The following is a 26,901-nucleotide window of genomic DNA, read 5'->3' on the forward strand; positions in this document are numbered from 1 at the left end:
GCTGTTAATTCCCAGAAATACTCCTGTTAATTATTTTTCCAAGCTTAAATTTCCACTGTCTGCCACGTGGGGCAACTCCAGGAACACTTTTCAACCTAATAATTGTATAGATTTGTAGAAGACTGTGTTAGGTGTACCTAACAGTAGTAAAGAGTCACTGTCTAGTGAGCTACCTTTTACATGCTGTCTTCTTTCAGTTGTCGAAGCCCATCCCATCATTTTATAAGCAAACCCTCATCTCTGAGCATAAAGGACAAGTAGTACCTGTAGGAGGCTTCTGTTTTAGACACTAAGTTATATCTCCTTGATGGATGCTGCAATCTCTTGAGGAAGGTGGTTAGGTATTTCTGAATACAGTTCAGGGGAGAAGATAAGCAGGAACAGCTCTAAGGCTCTTTATTCTGGCCCAGAATTTCTCATGACATGGCCCTGAATAAGCAGGCTTAACCAGTCTGGAGATAAGTAGGAGCTGGACCCTCCATGCTGGCCAGGCTCATCCAACCAAGTTGGGGTACTTCACTGAGGGCTTGAAATCTGTAAGATCAGAAGAGATGCACTGCTGGGGGAGAGGGTGCAGGTGGAAAAAAGCAGGAGCTCTTTAAAAAAAAATTATTTGCATCAGAACATTAAGATATTCTACTTTAATTTATGTTATGCTTAATATGATCTGGATTATTCTAGAACTCTGCAGAGGCTAAAACTACTAGCAGCAGAAACTGAACTTTTCAGGCTTTTGGAGTAAATTTCCAACACACTCAGCCATACACAAGTTATTCTTCCATGAATATTACGTTTGCTTGCTTACTTCAAAACACACTGGAAAACTTCCTGTTATTCTAAGAAAGCCTCTAAATGTGGTTTGTTGGTTTTTTTTTTTTGGCTGCTTGTACTTGCTACAACCCCCTACATTGACCCACTCATTTAGCATTAAGGCATTTGTTTCCATTATTCTCTCCAGACTACTCCACGATGCAGCATTTTCTTCTTCCTATTAAGACCAATACAGAAAAAATGAGTCCTCTTGTATTACCATTTTCACACCTCCTTCAGAGCCAAGATGAGGTGTCATAACATTTGCCTTATGCACAACTATAGTAGACATCCCACCCAAGAAACCACATTTTAAGCCACTCCCAATAGTAGTTAGTCTAGAAATGAGTTTATGTTCAAAGTTATTATTGCTTGACCATGAACACTATATACCATGACCTCTTGAAAGCAAATGAGCTTAAAATTGTAGCAAGAGCTATTTTATAGATTTGGCATGCATTTCAGGTTTAAATCAGTACTGTACTGACATTCAAGAATTTCAGTCCCCATACAGACTGAGATGAACAGCACTTTTATTTATTTCAGTTACAAGAAAGACAAGTAAACCTTACAACCAGAAAGGCAATGAAGGCCTCATGAGCTTAGTGAAAACCATTTCATAATCTAGGCAACGTCATGATTTCTTGAGATCACAAAGAAAGCATATCCCCCCTCTTAAAACAACTTTTCCTTATTTCTGCAAGGAAGTTTCCTGTAAGAACAGCACAGATGTTAACAGAATCAAGAGGGACCACTGATGTACAAAGCCTACATTCACCCTCCCACCCCCCACAAAAGGCTTAAGTGTAGATTTTATTCCAAAAAAGATAACATGCAGTCATGATCACATCTAGAGAAGAGGGGAAAATTAAAGTCTATTTTGAAATGAAGTCAAATTATTACTCATTAATGGAGGTAAATGGAGATACTTTTTCACACGGCAGTGTACTTCACAGGGAAAGAAAACCCTCCTTATTTTAAGCCAATGCTTATGACTTTTGTAGTAAAGAGAAAATAGCTTACATAAAAACTGATCCCCCTACCAAGCACTCTAGATAAGAACTATGATGTAAGAAAAGTGCTAGAAACATGTGGGAGAAATTACTATACAAAGTGTCAAGTGCAACCCCCCACCCTCGACCCCTTGCCTAGAATTCAATGTATTTACTGAAGTACAATAGAAAAGATGGAATTCAGGAGTGGTTGACAGTGGGATACAGTGCTACAGGTTGAACAATAGCCACTAAAGGACAAACCCGAGCATGCATGTACCCCACCACAAGGGCAAGATGTGCTTGAGCTTCCCAGCCTGCTTATTTCTGCTGTTTGCTCCTAGTATTATCTCCTTCCTCATTACCAACTTAATTCTTGCAGTCCTTTGAAGGGACCACTTCTAAAAATGTCCATAATTCTGAATTATTCGACAAAAAAACTCACTTGCTATTTTAAATACAGAGCTGGAAAAAGAAAAGATTACAACTCATGTCTTCTGTTGCTCTTCTAAGTATTAATGGCCCTATAAAACATGAGGAAGTACCAGATCAAGTACTGTTCCGTCATCCTTCGCTGTTTGAACAATACAGCTGAGGCAGACCATAACTTCTTCAGTCAATCTGTAGTTGGTCAGTTCTGGTGCATTTCACCTGTGCTTTATGTCAGTTCTCAGTCCCCCTCACTTAATCAGTCAGGGATACATTTATTACACAGTACTCACAGTAAATCTTGGAATTTCAGGCAGACCTATTAATTTCCCAGGAGTATCCTTTTGGCTCAGTGAAGACTTTTGAATACCTTAACTTACATTCATTCTGGAGGCAGCCACCATGATTCCATCTACCTATAGAGCTATTTGGAGTTGGGCTGTTACCATCTTGAAATTCCAGTTTAAAGTCAATCAGTAACACAAAAGAGTACTCTTCTGTATTTCCAGTGAAGGAGCTGAGAAAAAAAAATCTGTAAGAAACCATTGCTGCAATTTTATTTTAACAAAAGGGCAGATTTATTCATGTTTACAAACAAGTTTCAAAAACAAAAAGGAGAACATGTATGCTACCCACTAACAACCTTTCAAAATGCCAACAGCCCTCATGCTGCATGAAGGATTCTATAGATTAGAAAAAAATCACAGTTCCACTCACAGTTCACCAAGACAGCACTAAACTAACATGATTAGACAAAAACAAAGGACTAAGATTCTGATGTATTTTGATTTAATCCATTTTGCCCGAGATAACAGAAATATTTCAAGCAAGTTCCATCACGTATTGATGTCCTGCATTAAACAATCCTACTAAGTTCTGAACAAAAGTTATTCATTAAGTTTCTCAAAATTTTTAAAAATTAAACAGTTGTTTCAAAACCATTAAGTAGTAAATGTATTTAAGAAACTAATCAGGACAGAGGCCATAACTTCATTAGAACACCACTGCTCATGTTTTTTACAAAGCATTAGTGTTATCTATTTGGCTATTAGTAGTAGCAATTTATCTACAATATTTAACAAGGTAAATTGCAGGCAAAATTTAGTACAGTTTCAATAGAAACACCCTTTTCCTGAAAATACAGCAGTATTTGAAGGACTAGTTTTTTTGGTTTTTTTGTTTTGTTTTTTGTCTTCTCTGCATCATTTATAAGGAAGCTTCCCATCTATGAACAGGAACAAAAAAGTATCTACAAACCTTGTAAACAGATCTGTATCATTTATAAACATAAATAATCCAAATTATTAACAGCCAACAGCAGAAATTAAAGTATCAATTCAATGATCCAGGGCCTCCTTGCCCTTCCCAGCTTTCCCCTCAGAAAAGGATCATGATAAACTAAAGCTCTGCTAACACACTGTTCAGGACCATTCTTAGTACAACAGATGATCCACAGGTCACTTATGCTGAGTTACTGTTCATCTGTCAGAGTTCATTATTACTCCCACCCCCAGAAAAGCACCCTCCAGTCTGGCAGAAAGCTTTTTTTAAAAAAATAAATCTACATTCGTACAAGTGTGTCTTCTGTTGAAGTCCAAGACAAGAATATCATCTTGTCCATCATAATGTGTGAAGAGACCCAGTTTCAATTTCTTTACAATGCAGCTAGTGTGTTAACATTCAGCTTACAATCAGAGTGATGTTTCCAAACTATGTAGTGGGCTCCCTGGGGATGAAGAGGTAGCAGACTTGTTCTTGTCTGTTGTAAGGTGAATTCCACTGTCAACCGCATTGTTATTTCTATTGGGAGAGGGAGGGGGACTAGAGTTGCGTTTTGTTGGAGCATCATCTTCAGCATCAGTATCATCAATAAGGGGAATATGAGGCTCGGAGTCTTCTATTCTAAACTCAGGATGCGTCATAAAATTGTGAATTGAACTTCGTGTCTCAGGTTTCTCTAGCCCCTCGTACAAGGAGCTACGAAATGCATTCACCACTCGGATCTGTAAACGAAGGAAAAACATTGTTAAAATGCTGCAGATTTACTGGTAATGGCATGGTTCTTATGAGTTTGAATCCACAAACAGCTAGACATGAGTGAATCAAATTTGTATGATGCAGTGGAACTTGCAATAAACTGTAAAAAATGAAGAGCGTTTCAGTAGAGCACTGCCAGTCTACACAGTAGGAATAAAAAATGGTGAAAGTACTGCAAAAAGCTGAAGGGCCCTAAAAACTCAGGTATGGCACTAGAATTGTTGAATGGGCTAAGCATTTTTCAGAAGTGAGGTCAGCAAATATTTACTTATTCACAAATTAAATAAACCTCAATGAGTGTTTTATTGAATATTTGGGTGAGATTGGAGGGAGGGAAGGAAGGGAGAGGCTGAAAATAAGTTACGGGGTAATAGGGTCACTAATTCTCATGCTAGGAATTAGGATGTCAACTGACTATGAAAAAGCCAAGCAAGTGTAAGCCAATGTCACAATGAACAAACATTTACGAAGTCATGCAAAAAAGGATACCGCTGTAACAGCTGTAAATATTCGAGTATATAGCCATTTACCACGCTAGAGAAAGCTCCTTGGTGAACAGTGCTTTGAAAACTTAAAACCAGAACTAGGAAATTGAGTACTGTAGTGCACAGTTTAGTAGCCAGGACAGGTTGTAACTTTGAAGAGATTACTTAAGTAGCGCCAAGTTTGAGAAAAGCAGGATGATCAGCCTTTGCTCGAGTCTTCAATTTACATTGAATTCATGGATGAAATTCCCAGGCTGAGGACTGTTTCACGTCTTTTTGTTGTTCAACTAATATTTTTCAAATCAGAAAGCTAAGCTAACAGAATCCATAAATAAACCTTTCATAGTTAAATTAGATAAAGTACAGCTTTGTTTTGCAAATAGCGCATGTCCAGGTTGACTTGAATTAAAGCTTCCCAAACTATTATTTGAATGATGAAACCAGCTGCCCACGCACCCCTTCTCCCATGCCCCATGTTTCCCTGACCAACTAGAGAAATTCAGGATTCATTCTTGAACTGATAAAACAAGTAAGACAAGGCAGAAGTCAGTGACCCATTTGTCCAACACTTTTGCCAAGATAAAGTTTCCCCCTACTGTTGATTCAATTCTCAACATCCCTACCCTGAGCAAGTCTCCGGCAGTGTCAAATAGTGTTAAACAGTAAGCAGCAGAGCAACTCTGTAGTAAACAAGAATGTACTGTTACAAACAGCAAGTCAAATTTAAAGCTTTTTTTAGCACGTCCAAGATGACTTGTTTCAAGCTGAGAAATACATCATGACTAGTGCTTCCAGAGTTCCTCAATATTTTAAAAAAAAAAAAAAAAAAAAAAGTGTGACTTCCAGGTGAAGGAATGAAGCTGGAAGGTCAAGCATATCAAGAGCAGAGACTTCAAAACAGCTAAGATACACCAAGGAAGTTCACTGTAAACAGAAAAGGCTCCCCAAAAGCAATGTGTTAAATCAAATTGGTTAAAGAGAACCACTGCACATGATAAAGTCTAGTGTCCTGACTGTGTTCTTTGACCTCTAGAAAAAGTGTTGTTTCCTCACCTCTGCTCCCTCAGACCACTTGCACAAAGAATTTTACTCCAAAGCTATCATGTCCCCATTTTTGCACTACAGGTCCATGCTGAGCCCTATTAACCATGGAGGCAAGGGAAGAGGGCACAGGGGAGAAGGGGACACAAGGATGAGGCACGCACTCAGGGGGAGGACATAACTACCAGTAAGGGGAGGGCAGGAAAGAGTGAATGCACTGGAGAAAAGATTACAACAGCAGCCAGTGCTTTACAGTTCATCGCATGAAAAGAATGGAGCACGCTGTCAAGGCGTTGGCGCATTATATGAGGTTTAAACAAGTCCAGCCAGCTGCCTAAACTGTCTTGGCACTTACCAGGAAAATGAGCAGTGACAATGCCAGACAAAGTTTGCAATGCCTTTATTTGGCATGTTGCAACCCACTGGGCCAATTATGTGGCAAAATGAAATATGAATGTCTCATGGGACTGTTTTTTCATTGCTTACAGATGAGAAGTTAGAACATCAGCAGCAATGAAAAGCAATTCTGGCTTAAGAGGACAGCTGTAATTATAATGGAATATAAGCATACCCACAATAAAGGCTTGGTTCCCATGCAGAATCTATACTACACAAGTGGACTAGACACTCCAGCAAGCCCAGGACCCTCAGAGCTCAGCCACAATGGCAAAAATCAAACTTTCAGCACTTAAAAAGGGAAAATCTAGTGTTTTGAAGGCTTTATTTTCAACCACTCAAGTTAATTAAACCAGAGGGATAACTATAAATAAATCATGTAAGTAGGGTGCAAACAAGACAACTTGTTAAGTGTAATTCATACTGTCATCAGGCCTTCCTCATATTAGTACCAGAATAGCAAGGAATGCAGTTGGCACTCCAAATCCTCCTAACTAGATGGCTGCTTAAGAGTTACAACCTTACTTCATAGGAACTATTTTCCAATAAACAGCTCCAAAAGAGAGACAATAGCACATCTGCTTCCTATTAATATATATGTTAGTTTTCAAAAGTTGTTTTTCCGGAGGGTGAAGGAGAAGGCTATATTAGTGACGATAAGAAACTAGTTCTTTGCTATGGTAGCTCTGTATCTGCAGTGGTCATTTGATGCAATGAGATGCTGCAGTGCCCAGTAGATTCTGCTCAAATAGCAGCATGGAATGACATTGCTCTCTAGAGAATTCTGAATGTCTAATTAATGTTCTGGAGTGTAGTTAGGGATACAGGTTACTAATTAGCATTTTAACTAGGAGATGCAATCCTGTGCATCCGTAAGCACTGAATCTACTTTTCACGTTGTGTTCTTGAGGCATGCAAATTTGTGAGCTGAGCTTCTCAGCACTACTGCAAGGTAGGGAAATACCTGTCTCACCAATGGAGAACAAATACAGAGTTAAATACTTGTGCAAGCTCACACGCAAATTCTGGTCGAGCCCAAAAATAGAAAATAAATTTTAAAAATATCTGAAGAGACCATTTCACTTAAGACAGCTCCTGAAATTAAGGGTCTTCATCCATCTGGTAATCTGAAAGTTTAAGCAGGGAGGGGAAGGGGGAGAAGAAGCCCTCTCAGAGTTATTTTAAAAAACCAATTACTTAACCCAGCTCTAGGAAGTTAGAGAAGAAAGTTAAACACGCATTAAGATGGAAAACTCTTAACAAAGATATAGACTATCAGTATTCAACTACAACTGCTATGCATCTTCTGGCTCCAGAGTTTAGGACTACATCCAAGAGTAAATGAATCTCTAGCCTCTACAGAGAGGAAGGCTGAAACTGAAAGGCCACTTAGAGCACAATATAGAGAGAGAGGGCAGAATTGAGGTGAGACAAACTTCTCTTTCACTGATGGCTTATGAACTGCTCCCAGAAGAACCTAGAGAGGAAAAAGAACCCTTCAGATTTGAATGAAAGTTTCACCATTTAATGCTTTAAACTTCTTTCCTTTTTACATTAGCTAGTTCATATTTCTTCTGACTTGTATGCATTTTAGAAGCTTTGTTTCGCCACCTGAATCCTGATGTTGAAAAAGCTGTTATTCAGTAAATAAGGTCCAACGAAAGCAGAGATTCATAAAGTTCCTCACAGGCTACAAAGAAAATTCATTTAGTGCTCCATATTCTAACTACATTGATATTTTCAACATACTATTTGCTTTCAAATCAGCTTGCTTAATTAAGTATTGTTTGTGCTGCAGTGCAAGAGACCTATTTTTGTTGACCTGGGTCCATGATTATCCAGTTAATTCACTTATTCAGTGTAAGTCACCCTAAGAGGCATATACTCGAAAATTTACAACAGTTTTCCCTTTTTATCTTAAAAATCCCTCTGTACACGAATGGATGAAGGCACAGGATGTGCAGGCTCACAGCTTTCGCATTAAAGTCTTTTGTTGAAACTGTTCCACCTGTTCTCAGCCCTCTAAGAAAAAAAGAGTCTTGAGGACTCCACTTTGTGGGAGAGCTCTATAAAAGCCTGAACGGTGATTTTAAGTACTAAGGAGAAAATGAGAAACGTTAGGTACGTGAATTAGGAAATGTTAATTTCATGCACTTTAGGAACACACACTCACACCCCACAGTAGTAGAAGCAGTAGTAGAGGAAAACACTACATGTGTAGGGGTAGAAATATTTGTTACATCATGGTGCTGGCTGGCGATGGAGGGTTGCCGCCTTAGAGCCCCCTGAATGGTACTTCCACTCTGGAAAGCATTCACTACATCCATCTGCAAGGAATCAGAGATTGTGACAGCTTGCTCAGCAAGAGAGAGAGAGAACAAGAGAAAGGACCATCCCATCTATAACACACAAAAAGTAAAGAAAAAAGGCACTTTTAAAAAATAGAGCAGATACACAGGCAAGAGTTGCATTTAAAGCTGAAGAAAACAGAAGACCCTGAGGGATTACACATCCATCCATATCCCCTTGACAGTCTCAGTCACACCACTTAGAGCTGCCACCTTAGTCAAAGATGGAGAGATTTCCCTCCTAAGACCCACTGCATCCTACCTTTTTCAACACCATACCTGAGTTTGTATCCTGTTTAGGCCCCTAAACCACAAGATCTGACCACGACGCAATTCTCTCTCAGCATGATCAATCTCCTCTACATCTTCTGCTAGTTCCTCTTCAGGAATCTCTTCCTTTTGTGTTCCATGACCAGCTTCTTTAAGGAATTTCAGACGGCTGGTTGGAATTGTTGAAATCAACTAACAGTGAATGAAATACATAAGTCAGGATTATTCTTTTTTTAACAACAAAAAGAAGTAATACCAGTCTTGAGACTTAACATGATAACCTGTATACAATTAGCAAAGTTGAAAAAACTAATTACATAAACAAGATGAGTGTATCAATGTAAAACAATCACTCCAGTTGAATAGCTGCAAAGCTGTGAACATACTTACTACCTCAATTGAGGTGTGAAATTAAAGTTGGACTACAAAACAACCTTGCCAGGGACAAGGAATTCCACATTACTTGACAATGCCAGGAAGAAGCAGTACTGAAGCTACAAAAGCCATTAGTCCTGTAGATTGTACTTGTATCTAGAGCTTTTAGAGTTTCATCTGTTTGATAAGCATGATGCGTCACCAAGTGGGACCTCCATCACCTACAGTAACCACAGTTAATTCAGAAATACAGAAGAGACATTCATTCATTTGTGACCTGGAAGATATCAATCCATTTGTAAGGTGAGTGATCTTTCCAAAATTTTATGTACCTCAAGCTGTTACTTTGCTACATGGTGCTTAGTAGTTTATGTATCTTAAATTAAACAAAAGCTGCATGTGGTTAAGGGGAGTAATTTTTTGATATCTCCAATCTAGCATATCCAGATCAATTCCAAGACTGCTTTCCTTGATCATCATAAACCTACAAGACCATTTCTGCAGCTGCAGGGGAAAAAGGACTGTTCTAAAAGCAAAATAAACAGCCCTTTATGTTGAAACAGCTACTATGAATGCTCCCAGCTCACACTTCAGTTTCTATTATTCTCAGAAAATTAAAGCTCTTTGACTTTAATGAGATGCTAGAGCAGCATGAACTGCAGCAGGGAAGCTTTGCCCTTGCAAGGCTCTTTGGGTCAAAGGTACTTCAAGCCATCTCAATTCTCTTCTAGGCTACTTTTAAACCTCAGAGTGGCTCTATTTGATTTTTTTTAAATAATTAATTTTCCAGAGAACCTTGCTAAAAAGCTTCATCACTTTTAGAATATGCGTCTATGTATGTATTTACAACTAAAATTCATTCTACCAATTTTATGGTGAAACATGAAGTGTCTTTTACTTAGTGGAAGGAAAGAAACTGTAATGGAAAACTCTTCATGTGGTATGAAAAGTTTAGACAACTATGTCATTAAATAATAGAAAACTCTGTAGCTCTAAAGTTTCACGTAAATAAGCTTGCTGCTTACAAGCACTGTTGTGCATGCAATAGTAATGACATGCTGGGGGGAGGGGGAAGGGAAAAAAAAATCCAAATGCAATGCCTTAATAGGTGGGAGGACTTTTAACTATGTCATAATTGTGCAAATTAAGATTAAAAGAAAGTTGGTTTGAGTTTTTCTGCATTTCTTGCTACTCCAGGAGGTTTTTAAATCAAGCAAGTACTAGCAAGTTTAACAATCCTGATTTTTCAAGAAAACCATTAAGCACTGAGTTAAATATATTTTAACATTAACTGTTGTTAAAATAATGTTAATGTTATTGCAGCTTGTATTCTTACAAAAATTTCTGGTACTCAAGTCTGGCTGAAGATATAATTTCATATTTAAAAGGTAACTACAGCTGCTTCTAGTTAAAAATTCCTAAGAAAACCAGCCACATCATCTAGTTATGAAATGTAAAAAATTGACCAACTCTGAGGAAGGAATATTCAGCTAAGGACTTTCTAGTTATTGAATGAGTCAATTTTAATTAATATTTACTGTTGGTCTCTTTATATTCCTATAGTATGGCTTGAAAGAGAAAGATCTAAATGCTAGTGTATTTGCATTTTCCATTTGAAGTATACTATTGCAAGTAGATATTTGGCATTTTGAAAGATGCTACTTTACCTGGCCCCAAAGTAATGTGCCCATGCCCAGGAAAATGGACCACAGCCACTGTTCAATTGAGAGTTCTGAGCAACTGAAAGGCTTCCCACCAAACTGCACAATAATTATCTGTGAAGAACATAATTAAACATGTATCAGTAACCCATTACTAGAAAATTCCCTGATGTGTTAAGATAACAATGGACAGCTCTACAAGAGAACATACGATTTCCCATCGATTTCCCATCTTCCCATGCTCTTCCACTGTCAGCAGTTTGAGCAAGTTTCCAAACCTAAGCCATATTCTTATGCTTTCCAGTGTTTCAAGAACTACCCATTTATTCTGTAAATGTAACACTCATAAAAACCTGTTGTGTCCTCAATTTTGCATGGTTTTTCCCCTTCATTTCACTATTACAGCATGTTTGGATGCTACAAATGTATAGTGAATACTCTTCCTATGAACACCCATCTTGGAACTAAGTTGATTCATAAACTTGTATTAATAGAATTAATAGATCCATAAGACATTAAATATCCCAGAAGTAATTCTACAGTATATTATTATGTATCACATCCATGTTAAATATCAGACTTTAAATCATCACATGTAGTAAATCTTGGGGGAAGGGGGCAGAGATCTCAAAAGATAAATTAAATGAGCTCTACTGACTTAGCTATTACAACAAGCTGTCCAGGCCCTAATGAGCAAAGTATCTCTCTGCATAGGAATTATATGCATGAAAGTCTGCCCTGGAGAATCAACAATTCGAAGTAGCAGGGCAGGCATGAAAAGGAGACAGTATTGAACATTAAGTAGGACACCTGACAGCTGAAAAGGCAAAAGAGTATCTTCTGGTTTTAACTCAGAATAAAACACTGGGATGACAAATCTGGAGTTGGGAAGACATTCACCGTGCCAAATTTATAAAGGGGACAAAACAGCAACCAGGCTTTGCTGCACAACAGTCAATCTGCTGCATCTGCAACCCTGAAAGTAAGAGTAGCTTTCTTAAGAAGCATCATCTATAAAAATCTAAACCTGAGAGAGTATGTGCCCTGATTTAACGTGAAGCAGTGGTGCCTATATTTCCAATGCTTGAACGGATATGAATTCCATCAAGTTCATGGAATACCAAGTCTAAAAATAAGCTTAATGTGTAGGTTGTAATTTCCAAAATAACCTGATCCAAAATGAAAATGGATTCTGAAATTAAGTATTATACTGAGTTGTTTATTATTTCTTCTGATTAATTAAAGTGAAGACTATTTAAAAAGTGAAAATATTTCTTGTAAACTATTTTCGTAGATTCAATTTTAACTTGCTGTTTCTCAACACCAGCATGTGAACCCAATCAATTGAAGATACTTTAATTTCCTTTGTTAGCAGAGTTAACTAACTAGCTTAAGTGCCCCAAAAGAAGGTCCTTGGATATAAGGTTTGTTTCACTTAAAACAGCACCTCTATAATATATACCAGTAGGTATCACTAATTTCTTTGCCAGTAAGTTAAAAACTGATACTTAAATTTCTAAAGTTTATTCATGTCCTTATTTCATTAAGGAAATAAAAGTTGTATCTTTTCTATAATGGTTTAAATAGACTCTGGTTGAAATGCACAGGCAGATATTAACAAGGAAGATTTAGGGGCAAGGGATGAATGAAGAGATGGCACATACAGCTCCTTCATGTTTTGCCAAGAGACTAGAACACTAACATCAAATTGAAGGACTAGAAAATTCAGAAGGTATCTACAGCTACAAATACTACATTCCAGTTTTACCATTTTCAAAGAGGGCTTACCTGAAAACAACATCAAGCTGCACTTACAACTGACTTATTGTGTGCTTGACACTGAAGGTTTTTCACATTGCAGAAATTAGCTCTCTAGCAGTGGTTGATTGGTATTTCCAAGGTAAGCAAGTACATCAGTGTACTAAATGCATTTTCCCTCCACCCTCCAAGAATCTGCTTACCTGCACAACAAATGTCCCCAGCACAATAGAACAGAAGATAGCGTTGTTAAAGATTCCTTCAAAAACATTTCTTTCACCATGAATTTTTCGGGCATTAATTTCATTAAAAAGCTGCATCATCACAAATGTATTAAATACTATAGTATAATGCTCTGAAGGAGGAGCATGCAGAGGTGCATTTCTTCCACTATCGATATCAAAAATTTTCTCACCTGTGTATAAAAGGCATTTATGGACAGCTTAATTAGTGTCTTTACACACATACTACAACAAAAAATATTAGTTTTAAAATCTCTCTACAACATTCAGAATAACTTTGTAAAGCCTCAGTATTCTTACCAGCAAACAGGAGCGTGAAGACCACTACAAGCTGGTAGAATGCGTGACCCAAAATGTTCTTCATCATTGTACGAGAAATCAAAGGTTTGTTTCTACCATAAGGCTTTCGCAACAGAAGAGCTTCAGTGGGTGGTTCTGTTGCCAGGGCAAGAGAAGCTAATGTGTCCATTATGAGATTTACCCACAGCATCTGCACGGCTTTAAGTGGAGAATCCTATAAAGATAGATACATAAACCCTCCAATAGAAGTGCACAAATTACAGCTATTAAAGGCATTTATTCTATAATATTGGCATGTTCTGAAGAGCATTATGTTCTTTGGACTACTATTTAACCAAAAGTTTGAACTCAAGAGTTAAACAGTCATGATTTTTTCAACCTGCATTAGCTGAAACAATCCCCCACTGCTACGTACTTGTGTTATGCATGCTCCCGTAAAAGCGACAATTACTGCTACTACATTGACAGTAAGCTGGAATTGAAGAAACTTGGAGATGCTGTCATAGACGTTCCGTCCCCACATAACTGCTTTAACAATACTTGTGAAGTTGTCGTCTGTAAGGATAATATCAGAAGCTTCTTTAGCTACGTCTGTTCCAGCAATACCCTGGTAGAAAAAGAAAAACGTGAAATATTACAGGATGCACTGACTTTTTATGCCAAAACCTATTATCTCCTTGGTCAGCATTCACTTGGAAGCACCACATCTGAAGGACTCCTTCAATGTGAGCATCTAAAGGCCTATTGAAACAAGTTATACTTTCAAGTACTACTCAAGCATGGGAACAGGTAAACAAACAAACAAAGTACTGTTGCCTTTAAACAAAAGACCTTAATAGAAATTTGAGAGTTAACAATAAAGACGCTCTAAGTTCTCCCAAAGAAACGTTACTGAACCCTGTTCAAGCTGAAGGCCACCAGATGGTGCAGTGCTACAGCTCAGGCTCTGCCCTAGTCATTTTTTTGTGTGGATTCCAGCAGCAGGCAACACATGTGCTTGGAACACAGTAGAATGATAAAGATTACCAAAAACCTTTTGCAGAAGGGCATTAGCATTAAACAGTAGAATATGCAATGCCAATGTATATGTATTGCAATGCAACATGACATTCTTAAATTTTAAGCACCTCCAGGTCTCCTACAGTATCCAAAGAATTGTATTCTGTGTAATATCCACTTCAAAGATCTTTAATTTTCTTTTGGCATTCCAAATGCACTAAATCAATAGCAAATTTAATGATCCTTATTCTTGATATATTATTTGTCGAGGAAGTGAGTCACCTGCACAGCAATGTGTACACCTTAAAAGGCTCCCTCAGATGTCAAATAGTGTATGGTATGTTTTAAGCGCTCTTTAGGTAAGCAGTTGGAGAAGATGATAGTTTCTTACACAGATGAACACAGACAGCAATTGCAGGAAATATTTAAAACAGATAAAATCTGCCCCTGACAGTGGCAACTATAGTAGCTATATCATGGCAGAACACAGATACTTGTTAAGACAAGATTGTTACAGTCTAGCGAACATTTCATTTGTAGCTGTCAAATTTTCAATTATGTTTTGGAAAACTGTTCCTAGAGAATGGTGTGAAATCTCTTTCTTATTTTTTCACTCAGGAGTAGAATCTGAGTCAGTCTTTCTGCATGTGGTATAGGAAGAGTGTGGTCTTAATTTTTTCTTTCCCTTCAAATGCTTTAAGACTAGTGACCTGCCAGTACCAAACTGTATCTATTAAGACTGAGGAGGAATCTTGTGGCAAAAGGAAGCTTGAGGAATCTGTCTTACCATGTGTCTTGAAAGAAAGAGAAGAAAGCTCCAACCTGCATACTTAGGGCATGAGTCTGTCTGGTGTTAGCACTTAATAGCCAAGACATGGTTTGGTAGCCACGGGAAAGGGTAATTGAGAAAGCCACATAATCTAACAAATCACCCAGACAAGAGCAGATCCTACACTGTCACAAAATGCTGTTGCTTCAGTTGTATTCAGATGTACTAGATATATGCTCCAAAGCCATTTTAAACATCAACTGGGAGTCTCTGTCATTATCGTCTCCCTGTTCCTATGTATCCTTTAGTGGGAAACAGATGATTGAGCTCATTCCATATTGCATATAAGCTTTACTCAAAGTCAACACAGTATGCTATTTACCACCTAAAGTTACTTTGTTTTATGTTGAAAACATTTCAGAAATCTTCAGTATCAGTAATTCTGTTCCAATGCTTGGCAACAAGCTTTTGTGTAAAAGGTTTTTAATTTACAAGTAATTAGAAATCTGCATTTTTAAAATTTTATTCAATGGTGAATGCCACAAGAACATTTTCCTTCTAATAAAAACACGGTTAAGTTGGAATTTTGACTTCATTAACTCTATTGTATACTAGGCTCATGAAACAAGGTTCTTTAAACTTAAGTGATTTGATAAGTTATTGATAAAATATTGGGAATTAAAAAAAAATAAAATCATACCATAGCAAATCCAACATCTGCCTTCTTCAAAGCTGGACCATCATTGGTACCATCACCAGTTACTGCTACAACTTGCCTCTGGTCAAAGACAGTGCTGTCAATTATACCTACAATAAAATAACATAGAGATGTTACAGTTCTAAATTGACAACAGAGCAAAGACTTACCTGAAAGAGAAACCCAGTCTTGTCTTCCTCAGTCATAAAAAAAACCCCAAAAATGAAAACAAACCAAAAAACCTGAACAAAAAACCCACCAAAAACCCCCAGACAAAAACAAGTCACTAAAAAAAGAAAAAAATCAGTTGGATACACCTTCATTGACATTTCCCATTGTTCAGTCCTATTTTTCTTTTCCTAGAAGCATGCAAAAAAACCATCTAGCTTTACTTAAAATCTCAGAGTTTTAACCTACCTTTTACTAGAGTGTGTTTGTCAGTGGGAGAAGATCTTGCAAGAACACGAAGCTTTGGCCAAATTTTATCTATTCGCTCTTGCTCTATCTGCAGAAAGAGTATTGGTTATATTTTACATGGGTAGGAGACTTAAAACATCTGTTGGTGTACTTGACAATGCAGTCAGTATACTTACCTCTCCTTTTTCATTGCGTATTCTCCTGTTAAAGTCTTTGCCCTCTAAACACAGGAAGTCTTCACCAGGATTCAGAATACCACATTTTAATGCAATAGCACGAGCAGTGTTAATGTTATCACCAGTGACCATACGTACAGTTATGCCTGCACGCTGACACTTTTTTATTGCATCAGGTACCTGTAAGCAAGAAAAAACCCCACAGGCTCAGGGACTGTACATCAGTTAAGAAAATCTAGACACGTGAGTGAAAGGAATGTTTATGCTTCACTACAGGATAACTCTTTTAAAATGAAGACTATTCTCATGGATCATTTAAAAAAAATTAAGTAGCATACCACAATTCTTTTCCTAAAACCCACACAAACAGCAATTCTGGCAAGAGGCTTTGTGTCACTGTTATGTCAGTTCCCCTTCCTTCTGCAATTTTTCAAATACTGCAGTATTCAAAAATACCACAAAAAACCTCATGACATATCAGGCTGTACTGAGTACAGGCATTTCATTTATGGTAATGTGAAATAAACTACAGCTCATACTCCACTATTTCACCCATGACTTTTACTCCAAAGTGACAATAGTGCAGACCAGCCCCGATTTCCATGTGCATGTGGCATAAAAACTTTCACTATTGAAAAACCTTACACCTCAACCCCAAGGCAAACTCCTTGCCCTCACTTCACAGGTGACAACCTCACCTCATGAGAAGCTGGCAATAAGCACAATGGCTAATCTTATCCAAACCAAAAGTCCTAATATTCCAAGTGGTAAAAAATGACAAGTTGTTACATTTGCTGAGACCCTGCACAGTAAGCACCTTAAGTTATTAGTTTGTACAGAGCTTCAGTAACACAGCATAAGTGACATTAAGTAGTTTTAATCTGCTTTTATAGCTCCATTAACTTTCCCTTTAAGAAATTAGATTTTCATTTATTAACCATGCTTAAGGCATACAATAGCAGTTCTGTTTCTTGTACTCTGCATGATGAAAAACATGAATCCCGGGTAACAGAATCACTGCAGCTTAGCTGCTGAGCCTACCTCAGGTCTCACAGGATCTTCAATCCCAACAACAGCAATGCATGTCAGACCAGTAACAATATCATTTTCGTTGTCCCACTCCGGCTCAGGCTCCCCTGCTGGAAAGTCTCTGAATGCCAGGCAGATGGTTCTGAGACCTTCAGAAGCCATTGGCTCAATTACAGTTTTCACAATATCATCACGGTCCCTAGGTCTAAATACCTTTGGTTCTCCATTAGCACTCAGTATTTTGAAGCACCTGGAAAGCAAGGTTTAAAGAGTTATCAAATTTTCACCAGAAGTTCAGACCACTCTTTGGCATATTAGTCAACTCCAGTAAGTTTCCATAAGCTTTGTGTTCACTAGGCTCACAGACACAGGCACTAAAAGCCAGTAGCAGTATTTCTAAGGTAATCTTCTCCATATACACTTTTATTTGTTCAGTTGCAAAACATCCTTTCTGTAGAAAGTTAACTGAGCTAGTCATCCTAGAATAAAAGTAATGCCCAATGAATTTCACATATAAACATCGGTTACCTCCCAGAAGTGTCCATTTCTCCACTGGATGTAAACAGATTGGTGTCTGCACTGGTTGAGTCAGGCAATTCAGTTTCAAGTTCCACAAAATAATCCCACCTTGTTAGCAGCAATACAGTTTCAGAAGGAAGTACACTTTCAGAACATTCATGAACTGCTTTAACTGCTGCAAGCACCAAACTCACAGCACTGTAAGCAAACTCAGGTACTGCTAAGCCTTAGAGCAGGCTTAAGAACAGGCATGTTTGCAGCCCTCCCCTCTCCCCCTCATTTTAAGTGCAGAGAATTCAGACAGCATCTGGCAGGTGAGGCAATGTGAAATATTACATATAAGGGACTAGATTCACTGCTATGCACTCTAGCATTTCAATACATGCTCTCTTAGCTATGTTTCTTCATGCCAAAGATGCCACAGCTTTCACAGACAGCTTATATACTTTACCAATTTTGTTGCCATGAATATAACGCTACCAAATATTTTAAACAAGAAATTTAGTCCTGTTCATGTGTTCTTCACAAAGTTTTGCTATAAAGTAACACCACATGCACTAATTTCACAAATAAAAGAAAAACCAAAAACAAAAACCAAAAACTGAAATAATTCATTACTTCTATACTTCTATTAAATATCTAGTTCAGACCTTGCAGATCTGCAAAGATGATTAATATTACAGCTAATTGTTTAGCCCAAAGATTTAGGGAATTCCCTAAAAGTTTGCACTTTAAACAAAATTAAAATGAAGCAATCTTTTAAGTGATTCAAAAAACCTATCATAAATTAAATTTGAAATCTATGTGTATTTCCTAATGCTGGTTATCTGTTCAAATGCCAGTAATCATTAAGGATATCTAGTGTTAGCCACAGTCATAAGGCTGGCAACAAATTTAAACACTCCAAGATGACTAATTGCATGTAAATAAGTTCTATGCAAAGACTGCATTGAAACTCACTTCAAATACTTGACTTAGTGATAAGAAGAAAGTTCTCTACTTGCAAAAGCTTTGGCATTTCTTCCACACTTATTAGTGACTCATTTGTGTCTTATAAATGTTCATATTCAAGTTTCAGTATGCAAGTGTAGTCATATATGTTATAATAGAGAACGAGCAGCACAACTGACAAACCAGGTTACAAGTACTGCACACAAAGCAGCTTTTGATGGCTAAGTCTTTTTCCAATTCAGTGCATACTCTGAAGTAGTTTCCTATTTGGATACTATTCCAATAATACCCAAATCAGTTTTTTTGTTCTTTGCCAAATGTCCTTTTTATTTATTGTATCTCAATTATTAAGTCAAGTGGACCACATGACTTTGGGATGAATGAGTTCTAGTGATTTCTACAGTTCAATTGCCCAATATTATAAGTTGCGAAGTATTTCAGTAGGTAGAAGTAATGTGAATATAGGCATACCTATTCACTGATGAGACTTGGCTTAAAATTTAGCTATGCAAAAAAAGCACAGATTTTAGGTTCCATACCAAGAGAAACAAGAGTCCTTTAAAGATTGGCTTTTTGTTCTCTGCACAAAATTTGAGGATAAGGAAGATTAAATCTTTTTTCAGTAGAGAAAAGATTCCTAGATAATAAGTACTTTCCTAGATAGTGATTTGAGGAGCTGTTAGCAAGCAAGAAAGTAAATGCAACTGATGGACATAATTCATGTGCTAGTCAGACTAGAAAGAGTTTGACATTATAACCAAAATGGGCCTGGCTACCAACTGCTGTTCCTAGAGAACATGATGCATAGCTTTGACGTCTCTCCTCACCTAGTTAGGAGTTACCACAGCTGACTTCACACCTATAAAGGTTTGTCCCAGTGGTGCCTAATCGCCCACTAAGTCTAATCTCATTCTGATAAATCCTTTATAGATGGGCAGATGGATAAGGAAGCAATTGCTTTGTCACATTAAAACTCCTCAAGCTGATCGAACATTTAAGTTCAACATCCTGTTAAAATTATCAACCTGAATATAAAGTTGCACAGTCTAAGCAGTAATACGCTAAAAGTAGTAATTTTTCAAAGGTACAAGTCCTTCTTGGAATTTATGGATATCGACTGATGGGATTTTACTAGAAGACAGGTGAGCATTTTGATCAATAACACCTAAAAGTAAAATACTTTAACTAAAGCATCATGACTCTCCTTTTTTCTTTTTGAGGGGTAGGGCTGTGGTGTTTGAAGCATAGTAAGTAAAGTACTGATTGTCCATCTTGCTGCAGAAAGTCAAACAACTGAAGGAGACAAGCTGTGAAGCTCCAATCACAAGTGTATAGGACTGCTGCACTTATTTGTGATGAGAGAGACAAGTATTTCATAGACTGTGTCACAATGCTCTTTAGCATGTCAGTCTTCCCACCTATCACAATATTTAGCCAAACTTAAGTGCTGAATCACAAAAGCAGTTGTCCTTACTTTTTAAGAACTATCTCAGAGGCACCTTTACTGAATATCCGGAAACTGCCATCAGAGTTTTTTAACACAGTACTCATCGATTTTCTAACAGAGTTGAAGGTGTACACTTTGTACAAATCCTCTTCTGGTATCTCATTTCTTACGTCCTGATAATCACGTTTTAAATCCAAGAGCAATCCCAGCAAGGCACATTCAGTTTTATTTCCAACATGACGTGGTAGGCCACCTTCTTTTTCAGGAGGCTGCAAGAAGAACAAGAACCATCACTGATTGGGTTAACTTATAAACCATTGAAGAACAGCACTTAGAAAACAAGGAAGGACAAGCTTAGTTCTGGGATGGGGAGGTTTTATTTTTTCAGTAATTACTTTATAAATTTCTATGAGTCATGATCCAAAGTCATACTGATGCTTTTTTAAGTAACTTTTGTACCTGTTTAGGATCTTTCAGTCCTTCAGAAATCACCCATTAAGTTTGTATTAATCCCAACATGACCTTTCTAAAAGGCATTTTCCATTACTTGAAATATTTATCTGATCATTTGAGTGTAGACATTGAACAATCATTTCGGATTTTAAAAGTACAGATAAGTTCACATATACTGACTTAAGCAAGCTAAATAGCATTATTTCTGCTAAATTAAACTATCTTCTCCTGTAATAATTCTTCAATGACTTAGACTATGATCACATCACCTGTTGGCCTTCTTCTGAACAAACTAAGTCTTTAAGCTTCTTAAGTCTCACTACAAGTTCTGTTTTCCAGGCCATGGCCTATTTAACTGGAAAGAATTCAGAAACAAGTTTCCAACCCTTTAATTCCAGAAAAAGTTTCTTACCACAGCAATGTGGGATATGCACACAGTAATCCTATAAGTAAAGGAGTATTTCCCTCAAAATATTTGAGCTTATATAGCTATAATACTGCAGTGTTTTTTGCAGCAAAATAGGGAGAAGCATTTACTCAATCTGACATGTCTCAGGTGGCTAGAGCTGAACTGCAATCATCATAAGTCAGTGGTCCATTTTCATTTTTCAGAGCTGCATGATTTTGAATTTGGCTGTACTGAATACTTGCACTTTCAAAATGCTCACTTTAACATGCAGTTAAAGACATCCAGTTCCCAGTATGAGAAATGTCAACATCTAGGAATAAGTACATCCATGGCACACAAAGATAATACAGAGACTCAAGCACCTGACTTATGAGGAGAAGCTGAAAGGGCTGAGACTGTTCAGTCTGGAGAAGGTAACACCCTGGGGGAAAAGCTGATCGGTGTGCATCAAATGCCTGAATACAGCAGGTGGGTGGAACAATGGCAAACACTGCCTAGCCAGACTTCCTAGTGGTGCCCAGTGAGGGGACCACAGGCAATGGAAACAAACTGAAGCTCTTGAGATTCCATTTTAACATGAGGAAACACCTTTTTACTCTAAGTGTGATCAAATACTTGATCAGGCTGCCCAAAGGTTGCAAAGTCTCCACCCTTTGAGATTCTTAAAGCCTGAGTAGACATAGCCCTGAGCAAGGTGCTCTGGCTGACCCTGCTTTGATCAGGAGGAATGGATCAGAGGTCCCTTTCAGCAGTTTCTGATTCTGTAAAGGAGACTAACTCTACTTCAGTGGATGTAATTCAGTTAAAATTGTAGCAGTAAGGGACTTGGTCAGTTCACATGCACATTTTCTTGATATGGAAAGAGCTTTAGAAAATAGACTATGAAACCCCTCACATGTTGAAACTCATTGTAGTATTTCCATCTTGTTTCAGAGAGATCAGTGGTGTTAGACTTCATATGCTGCCTCAAGTACTGCTATTGTGGAAATTCTTCCAGAGGTACCATTTTTGCTGGCTGATATGTAGCTTTTGAGCTAAGTTTTCACTGCTATTTGTGTACAAAGCATCCATAGTGGAGGCCTCTACAAAATCTTGAAATGCTAATTCATTTACTATATCCTAATTATTATTTTTACTGCCTTAAAGAATATAAGTTATGCAACATGTTGGAATAACTACAGCAAGGAAGCTATGTTCAGAGTTTTAGAAAATAAATCACAAAATATTAAATAATCCACTATTTAAAATGTTTAACAGTCCATTACTCCTTTTATTTCCAAATATCTTGCACATTTCAAACAACACTTTGGCACATACATTACAATTTTAAAGCTTACAAACTTATACAACAGTATCTGGGAAAAAAACCACATTAAAATCCTCACCTATGCTTACCTTTTTTCATTACATTCTATTTAATGTACTACTCTTAAATATTTATTTTGAAGTAGAATTCAAATCCAGCCAAGATACTCTTCAAGTGGGGTAAATAGCCCCACTTATAAAAAGAAACTTAGGCACAACTGTGAACTTAAAAGGAAATTATCTTCCTGAGATTATATCTTTGAATTGTCAGTTCTAACTGAAATAAGCTATTTTTTCCATTGAGTTTCAAATGAATGGTTGTGCAATTTACAGTAGGTACAAAATACCTTACACTGCATTGTGCCACACAGTCACACTGAAACTGCCATGTGGCCATCAGACAATTTGCATCTTTTGAGGAAGATGTTCAGTAACCTTAAATGGAATGAAGAAATATCCACTTACCAGTATTTTGGAAGTATAAGCACAATTAACAGAAATTCCTGTCACGAGATAAGCCATAGTTTTCTCTGGAATAGCTTCTGGTTCTGGAATTTTTTTGTAATGTTTTTCATTGATGTAGGCTTGGACCACTGTCATTCTGTTCATAGTCAATGTTCCCGTTTTATCTGAGCAAATGGCTGTTGCATTGCCCATAGTTTCACATGCATCCAGATGTCTCACCAAGTTATTATCTCTCATCATTTTCTAAGAAAACAAAAGCAGTTAACAGCAATCCATGACCATTACTTCACTTCAGAAATTCTCATTTATGGAGTCCAGTCTTACACAGCAGATTCAGAAAACACTCAGTCATTAAGTTATCTGGCATCTTTCAGAGGAAGAATTTGCAGCTGCCACTTTCAGTATAGATTCCCTTAAGCCTATTATGTCACAGTAAACTTCATTTTGAACAAGGTACATAAATACAGTCTCAATCTCCTGTATCTGCCTGTCACACTGACTATTGGTACTATTCAGACTGTTACGAGCAAACCATTTACGATGATATTTAGAAATGGAGGAGAGGTAAGGTTTGAGCTTTACCTGACACAATGTTTAAAAAGTTTTCCTGCTTACGAGAAAAGTCTAACACAGCTTATTTGAACTATCTGAACAGCAGATAATACAGATTTCAAAGATACTAGATTCAGACTTATAATGAAATAAAAACTGGGAGCCAAAAGTTTCAACTAAAATAGTGAGGACTACACAAGTTTCATAGGTTAAATATCACTTTAAATTCTTTACTTAAGAGGCTTGTATAGTGTTTTCACCTCTAAGAGGAAGATGAAGTCCAAATGATACGATGAGGGCACTACTAGTTAGTGCTGTAAGTTATTAAGATTTAGAACACAGCCTAAGCATACATTTTTACAATTACATTTTAGATAAATAATCAGTCCCAGCATGCTGAAGCAGTCAGAAAATGAAGAACACAAAAGAGATTAAGTTAAGAAACGCTGTATAATAAACAGAAAGCTAAATATTTTACACTATTCAGTCCTCTAAAAATCAATTGGGAAGCTTTTGTAGCAGTTGCTTAACACATCAGTTAGGTAGAAGTTCAGATTTACAGAGGAGTTTTGTTATTTACAAACTCTAAGGCATCTATTTATTGTAAGCAAATGCCACAATGCTATGTACTGAACCCATTCACCTTATTTGGCTGGTAATGGTCACTGGCAATGCTCACTACTCTTGATACTGTGTATTCATTCAGAGATTAATAAAAGTACTGCAGGAGAAGTCTTATGCATTTCAGGAAAAGAAAAGCTTCTTTCCCAGTCTGTTATATTTGTATATACGTGATGCAGCATAACTCAGTTTGCATTTAACAGCTGATGAATACACCCACCTACCTTTAAAATCTATTTGCCCTCTACCCACTTACCTTAACAGAGTAAGCCAGAGATATAGTGACTGCAAGTGGAAGACCTTCTGGTACTGCCACCACCAAGACTGTGACTCCAATAATGAAGAACTTCACAAAATACTGAATATAAATTGGTGTACATTCAGCAAGCCAAGGTCTCTTCTGAACCCAGAAGGTATCAATTACAAAATATAGCACAAGGATAATGACTGTGATTGCAGACATCAACAAACCTTGTTAAAAAGAGAACAAACAGTTTTAAAAAATTATCTCAAATATTTGTCAATACAGACTGTGGGTAAGTGCAAATACTTCTGCCTTTATAAAAGCTAGTTTAGAACCACAGTTTTAAACAAGCAAGTCAAAACATTGAGGTAGTTCTCAGAGGTGTTCCAGCTTCCAGTGCAAATATTTCCTCATGCATTTCACCTAGAAATTTCTAGAAATCTTTTAAATCCTCAATTTCATTGAGAAGCATAGAGCTAATTAATAACAGGACAGACCAACATGTAAAGTCAATTGAGAAAGCAGAATAAGAAGTGAAAAAATTCAGGAGGCCTTCACCAATTGTACTGCTGACTTATTCAGTAGAGTGCTTCAGTAGTGCAGTTTCAAAGCAGGAGGACAGGAATATCCATGCATGAAGTAGATGAGTATTAAAGCTGTGTGGGGAAGTACAATGGGTCAAAAAGTAGATAAAGGAAAACAAGACCTCTTGGAAGATATGAAAAAACAATTTTGGACAAGGACAGTAGTTCACTGTAAACATAATGGAATCTGTTAACCTAATTGAAAAACTAACATTGCTATACATAACTGCAGAGTGCTACAGGGAAAGGTTTAATTGGTCTGTTTCAGGCTGTGACTGTCTAATGACTCAAAAGCCAGCCTGTCTTGAGCTGTAGGTTGGGCTACAAGTCTTCTTGAAATTCCTTCCAGCCTGAATCTTTCAACAATTCTACATGGACCAAAATAAATCCTGAAATCTTTGAATTAAACCACTACACACTAGATAATATAGCCTAAAATTTACACTGAACTTCAGTTGGTTTAGTCTACTTTCAATCAGCAACACTCTACCAAATGTTTAGACAAGCAGCTGAATATTTGCTGATAGAAAAGTAGGAAATCAATAAAAATGTTACATATGATCAAGGCATATGTTAAGTGGAAATTTCTAAGCCCCTGAAAATACTAGAGATAGCCTGGTTGACCATACCACATTTTCCAGGTTTCACTCAACTTCCAGTTCTCTCAGTACACTGCTAAATGCCAAATCTAATCTAAAAAAATCTTTCATAACAGTTGTCCAATGTTATGAAGCTGGAATTTTCTCTCCTAGAACCTGGCACTTGAAAGCCTGAACCTATTTAAATCAAGGAAAAACAAAAGTCAGCCACATGACATAGCCTGAGAGGCCATCAGCACACTCAGGCACAATAGCATACTTTCATGCATTAGAATTTTGAACTTAAGTAGCCAGCCTTGAGTGGTTTGATTAATTTATCTCCTAGCAAACTATGCAAGTTCCAAATTTTTTTAACATGACATCAGCATAAGAAAGGTACTGAGATGTTGTACCTGCTTTGCCAATCTGAACTGCGAGTTTTGTGAGTTTGCCTTGGAGAACTGACTTTTCTTTCTTTGGCAGGTTTGCTTTCTTCTTGTCTTTCTCATCTCCATCACCACCATCCTCACTCTTCAGTGGTTGCATTTCCATAGCTGCACCATCCTGAGCTTTAGCTAGAAGTTAAGATCAAAAAATGTTTAGCCATTTGTGAGTCTCCCAAATCAACGATACTTAAAAAGTTTAATATTCAGCTCCACTAAATATAATAATACTGAGTATTATCTTGTATCCAGAGAGGCCATATGACACATGAATGTTTAAAGAAGTATTGTGCATAGGTGCTAGAATATCAGGTTCATTGAAGCATTTGTTTTGGGCAGATTCACTTACACCACCTTTACCATAAACAATTTCGATCTAAGGATTCAATATGCATTTTTATAGGAAAGTCTGTACTCATCAGCTAAACTCTTGGAAAACAGGGACTTGCAAGAAGGAATCAGAGAACCTGCATTTACCTTTGTTACGGTTTTCAACAGCTCCATCTTGCTTTTTACCTGTCAGAGAGGAGAACAATTTGTGTTTTAAGTTGGCTGTGCAGAATACATTTTATATATGTTTTTATACAATGACCACATTACTCTGATAAAGCAAGAAACAAGAAATTAAAAAAAAGAAAGAAAAGTAAAACATGTGAGTCAGCTCATGTCACTTTTTGGACTTCACTTATCCCATACAAGACTGCTGCAGTGTTAATCTACCATGGCTAAGTTTGCACAAATTGCTGATGCTGACACTTATGGCTTGTGAGGAAATCTTTACAAAAGACCTTCTGACACACTTTTCTAAAAAAGATATTTGTGATATTAAAGTGATTCAAGTAGCCTCCATCTTGCTCTGTTCTTCCAATACTTGCCACCAGGACCTGACTACCTCTGTAAATGAACTGCAGGATCTCACTTTGAGAATCAGTTCTTATGTACAGCACTGCAGAATCGACTGTAGTATAAAATATTCATAAATCCACAGCAAAGCTTAACAGAGGTACAGCACTGGCTTACTAGATCTGTGCTAACCCTATTTACACAAACATAAGCATAATCTGTAGGCAACATACATCACTGTGAGAATAGCTCAAGA

General features: G+C 37.3%; 1 protein-coding gene across 8 annotated transcripts in view; it reads right to left on the bottom strand.

Moving 5' to 3' along the window:
- Window positions 1-2,785: 2,785 nt before the first annotated feature.
- The window catches only part of ATP2B1 (ATPase plasma membrane Ca2+ transporting 1), a 59,949-nt gene continuing 35,833 nt past the window's right edge, over window positions 2,786-26,901 (bottom strand). For 4 of the 8 annotated variants that reach the window (XM_085046334.1, XM_085046315.1, XM_085046325.1 and 1 more), the window contains exons 7-22: window positions 26,280-26,318; window positions 25,773-25,934; window positions 24,210-24,424; window positions 22,781-23,023; window positions 20,176-20,417; window positions 17,244-17,481; window positions 16,203-16,382; window positions 16,027-16,114; window positions 15,613-15,719; window positions 13,560-13,751; window positions 13,145-13,358; window positions 12,806-13,017; window positions 10,851-10,958; window positions 8,818-9,000; window positions 8,431-8,589; window positions 2,786-4,234 (exon numbers count right to left, since the gene is read on the bottom strand). In XM_085046334.1, coding sequence (XP_084902460.1) covers window positions 3,923-4,234; window positions 8,431-8,589; window positions 8,818-9,000; window positions 10,851-10,958; window positions 12,806-13,017; window positions 13,145-13,358; window positions 13,560-13,751; window positions 15,613-15,719; window positions 16,027-16,114; window positions 16,203-16,382; window positions 17,244-17,481; window positions 20,176-20,417; window positions 22,781-23,023; window positions 24,210-24,424; window positions 25,773-25,934; window positions 26,280-26,318 — 2,894 coding nt within the window. In that variant the 3' untranslated portion in view covers window positions 2,786-3,922. Of the gene's footprint in view, window positions 4,235-8,363; window positions 8,590-8,817; window positions 9,001-10,850; window positions 10,959-12,805; window positions 13,018-13,144; window positions 13,359-13,559; window positions 13,752-15,612; window positions 15,720-16,026; window positions 16,115-16,202; window positions 16,383-17,243; window positions 17,482-20,175; window positions 20,418-22,780; window positions 23,024-24,209; window positions 24,425-25,772; window positions 25,935-26,279; window positions 26,319-26,901 lie in introns of all 8 variants that reach the window. The other 4 variants (XM_085046354.1, XM_085046382.1, XM_085046373.1 and 1 more) reach the window with 4 other exon arrangements.

Source organism: Lichenostomus cassidix, chromosome 1Aa, assembly GCF_008360975.1.
Source record: "Lichenostomus cassidix isolate B80296 chromosome 1Aa, HeHo_3.0, whole genome shotgun sequence".
Lineage (NCBI taxonomy): Eukaryota > Metazoa > Chordata > Aves > Passeriformes > Meliphagidae > Lichenostomus > Lichenostomus cassidix.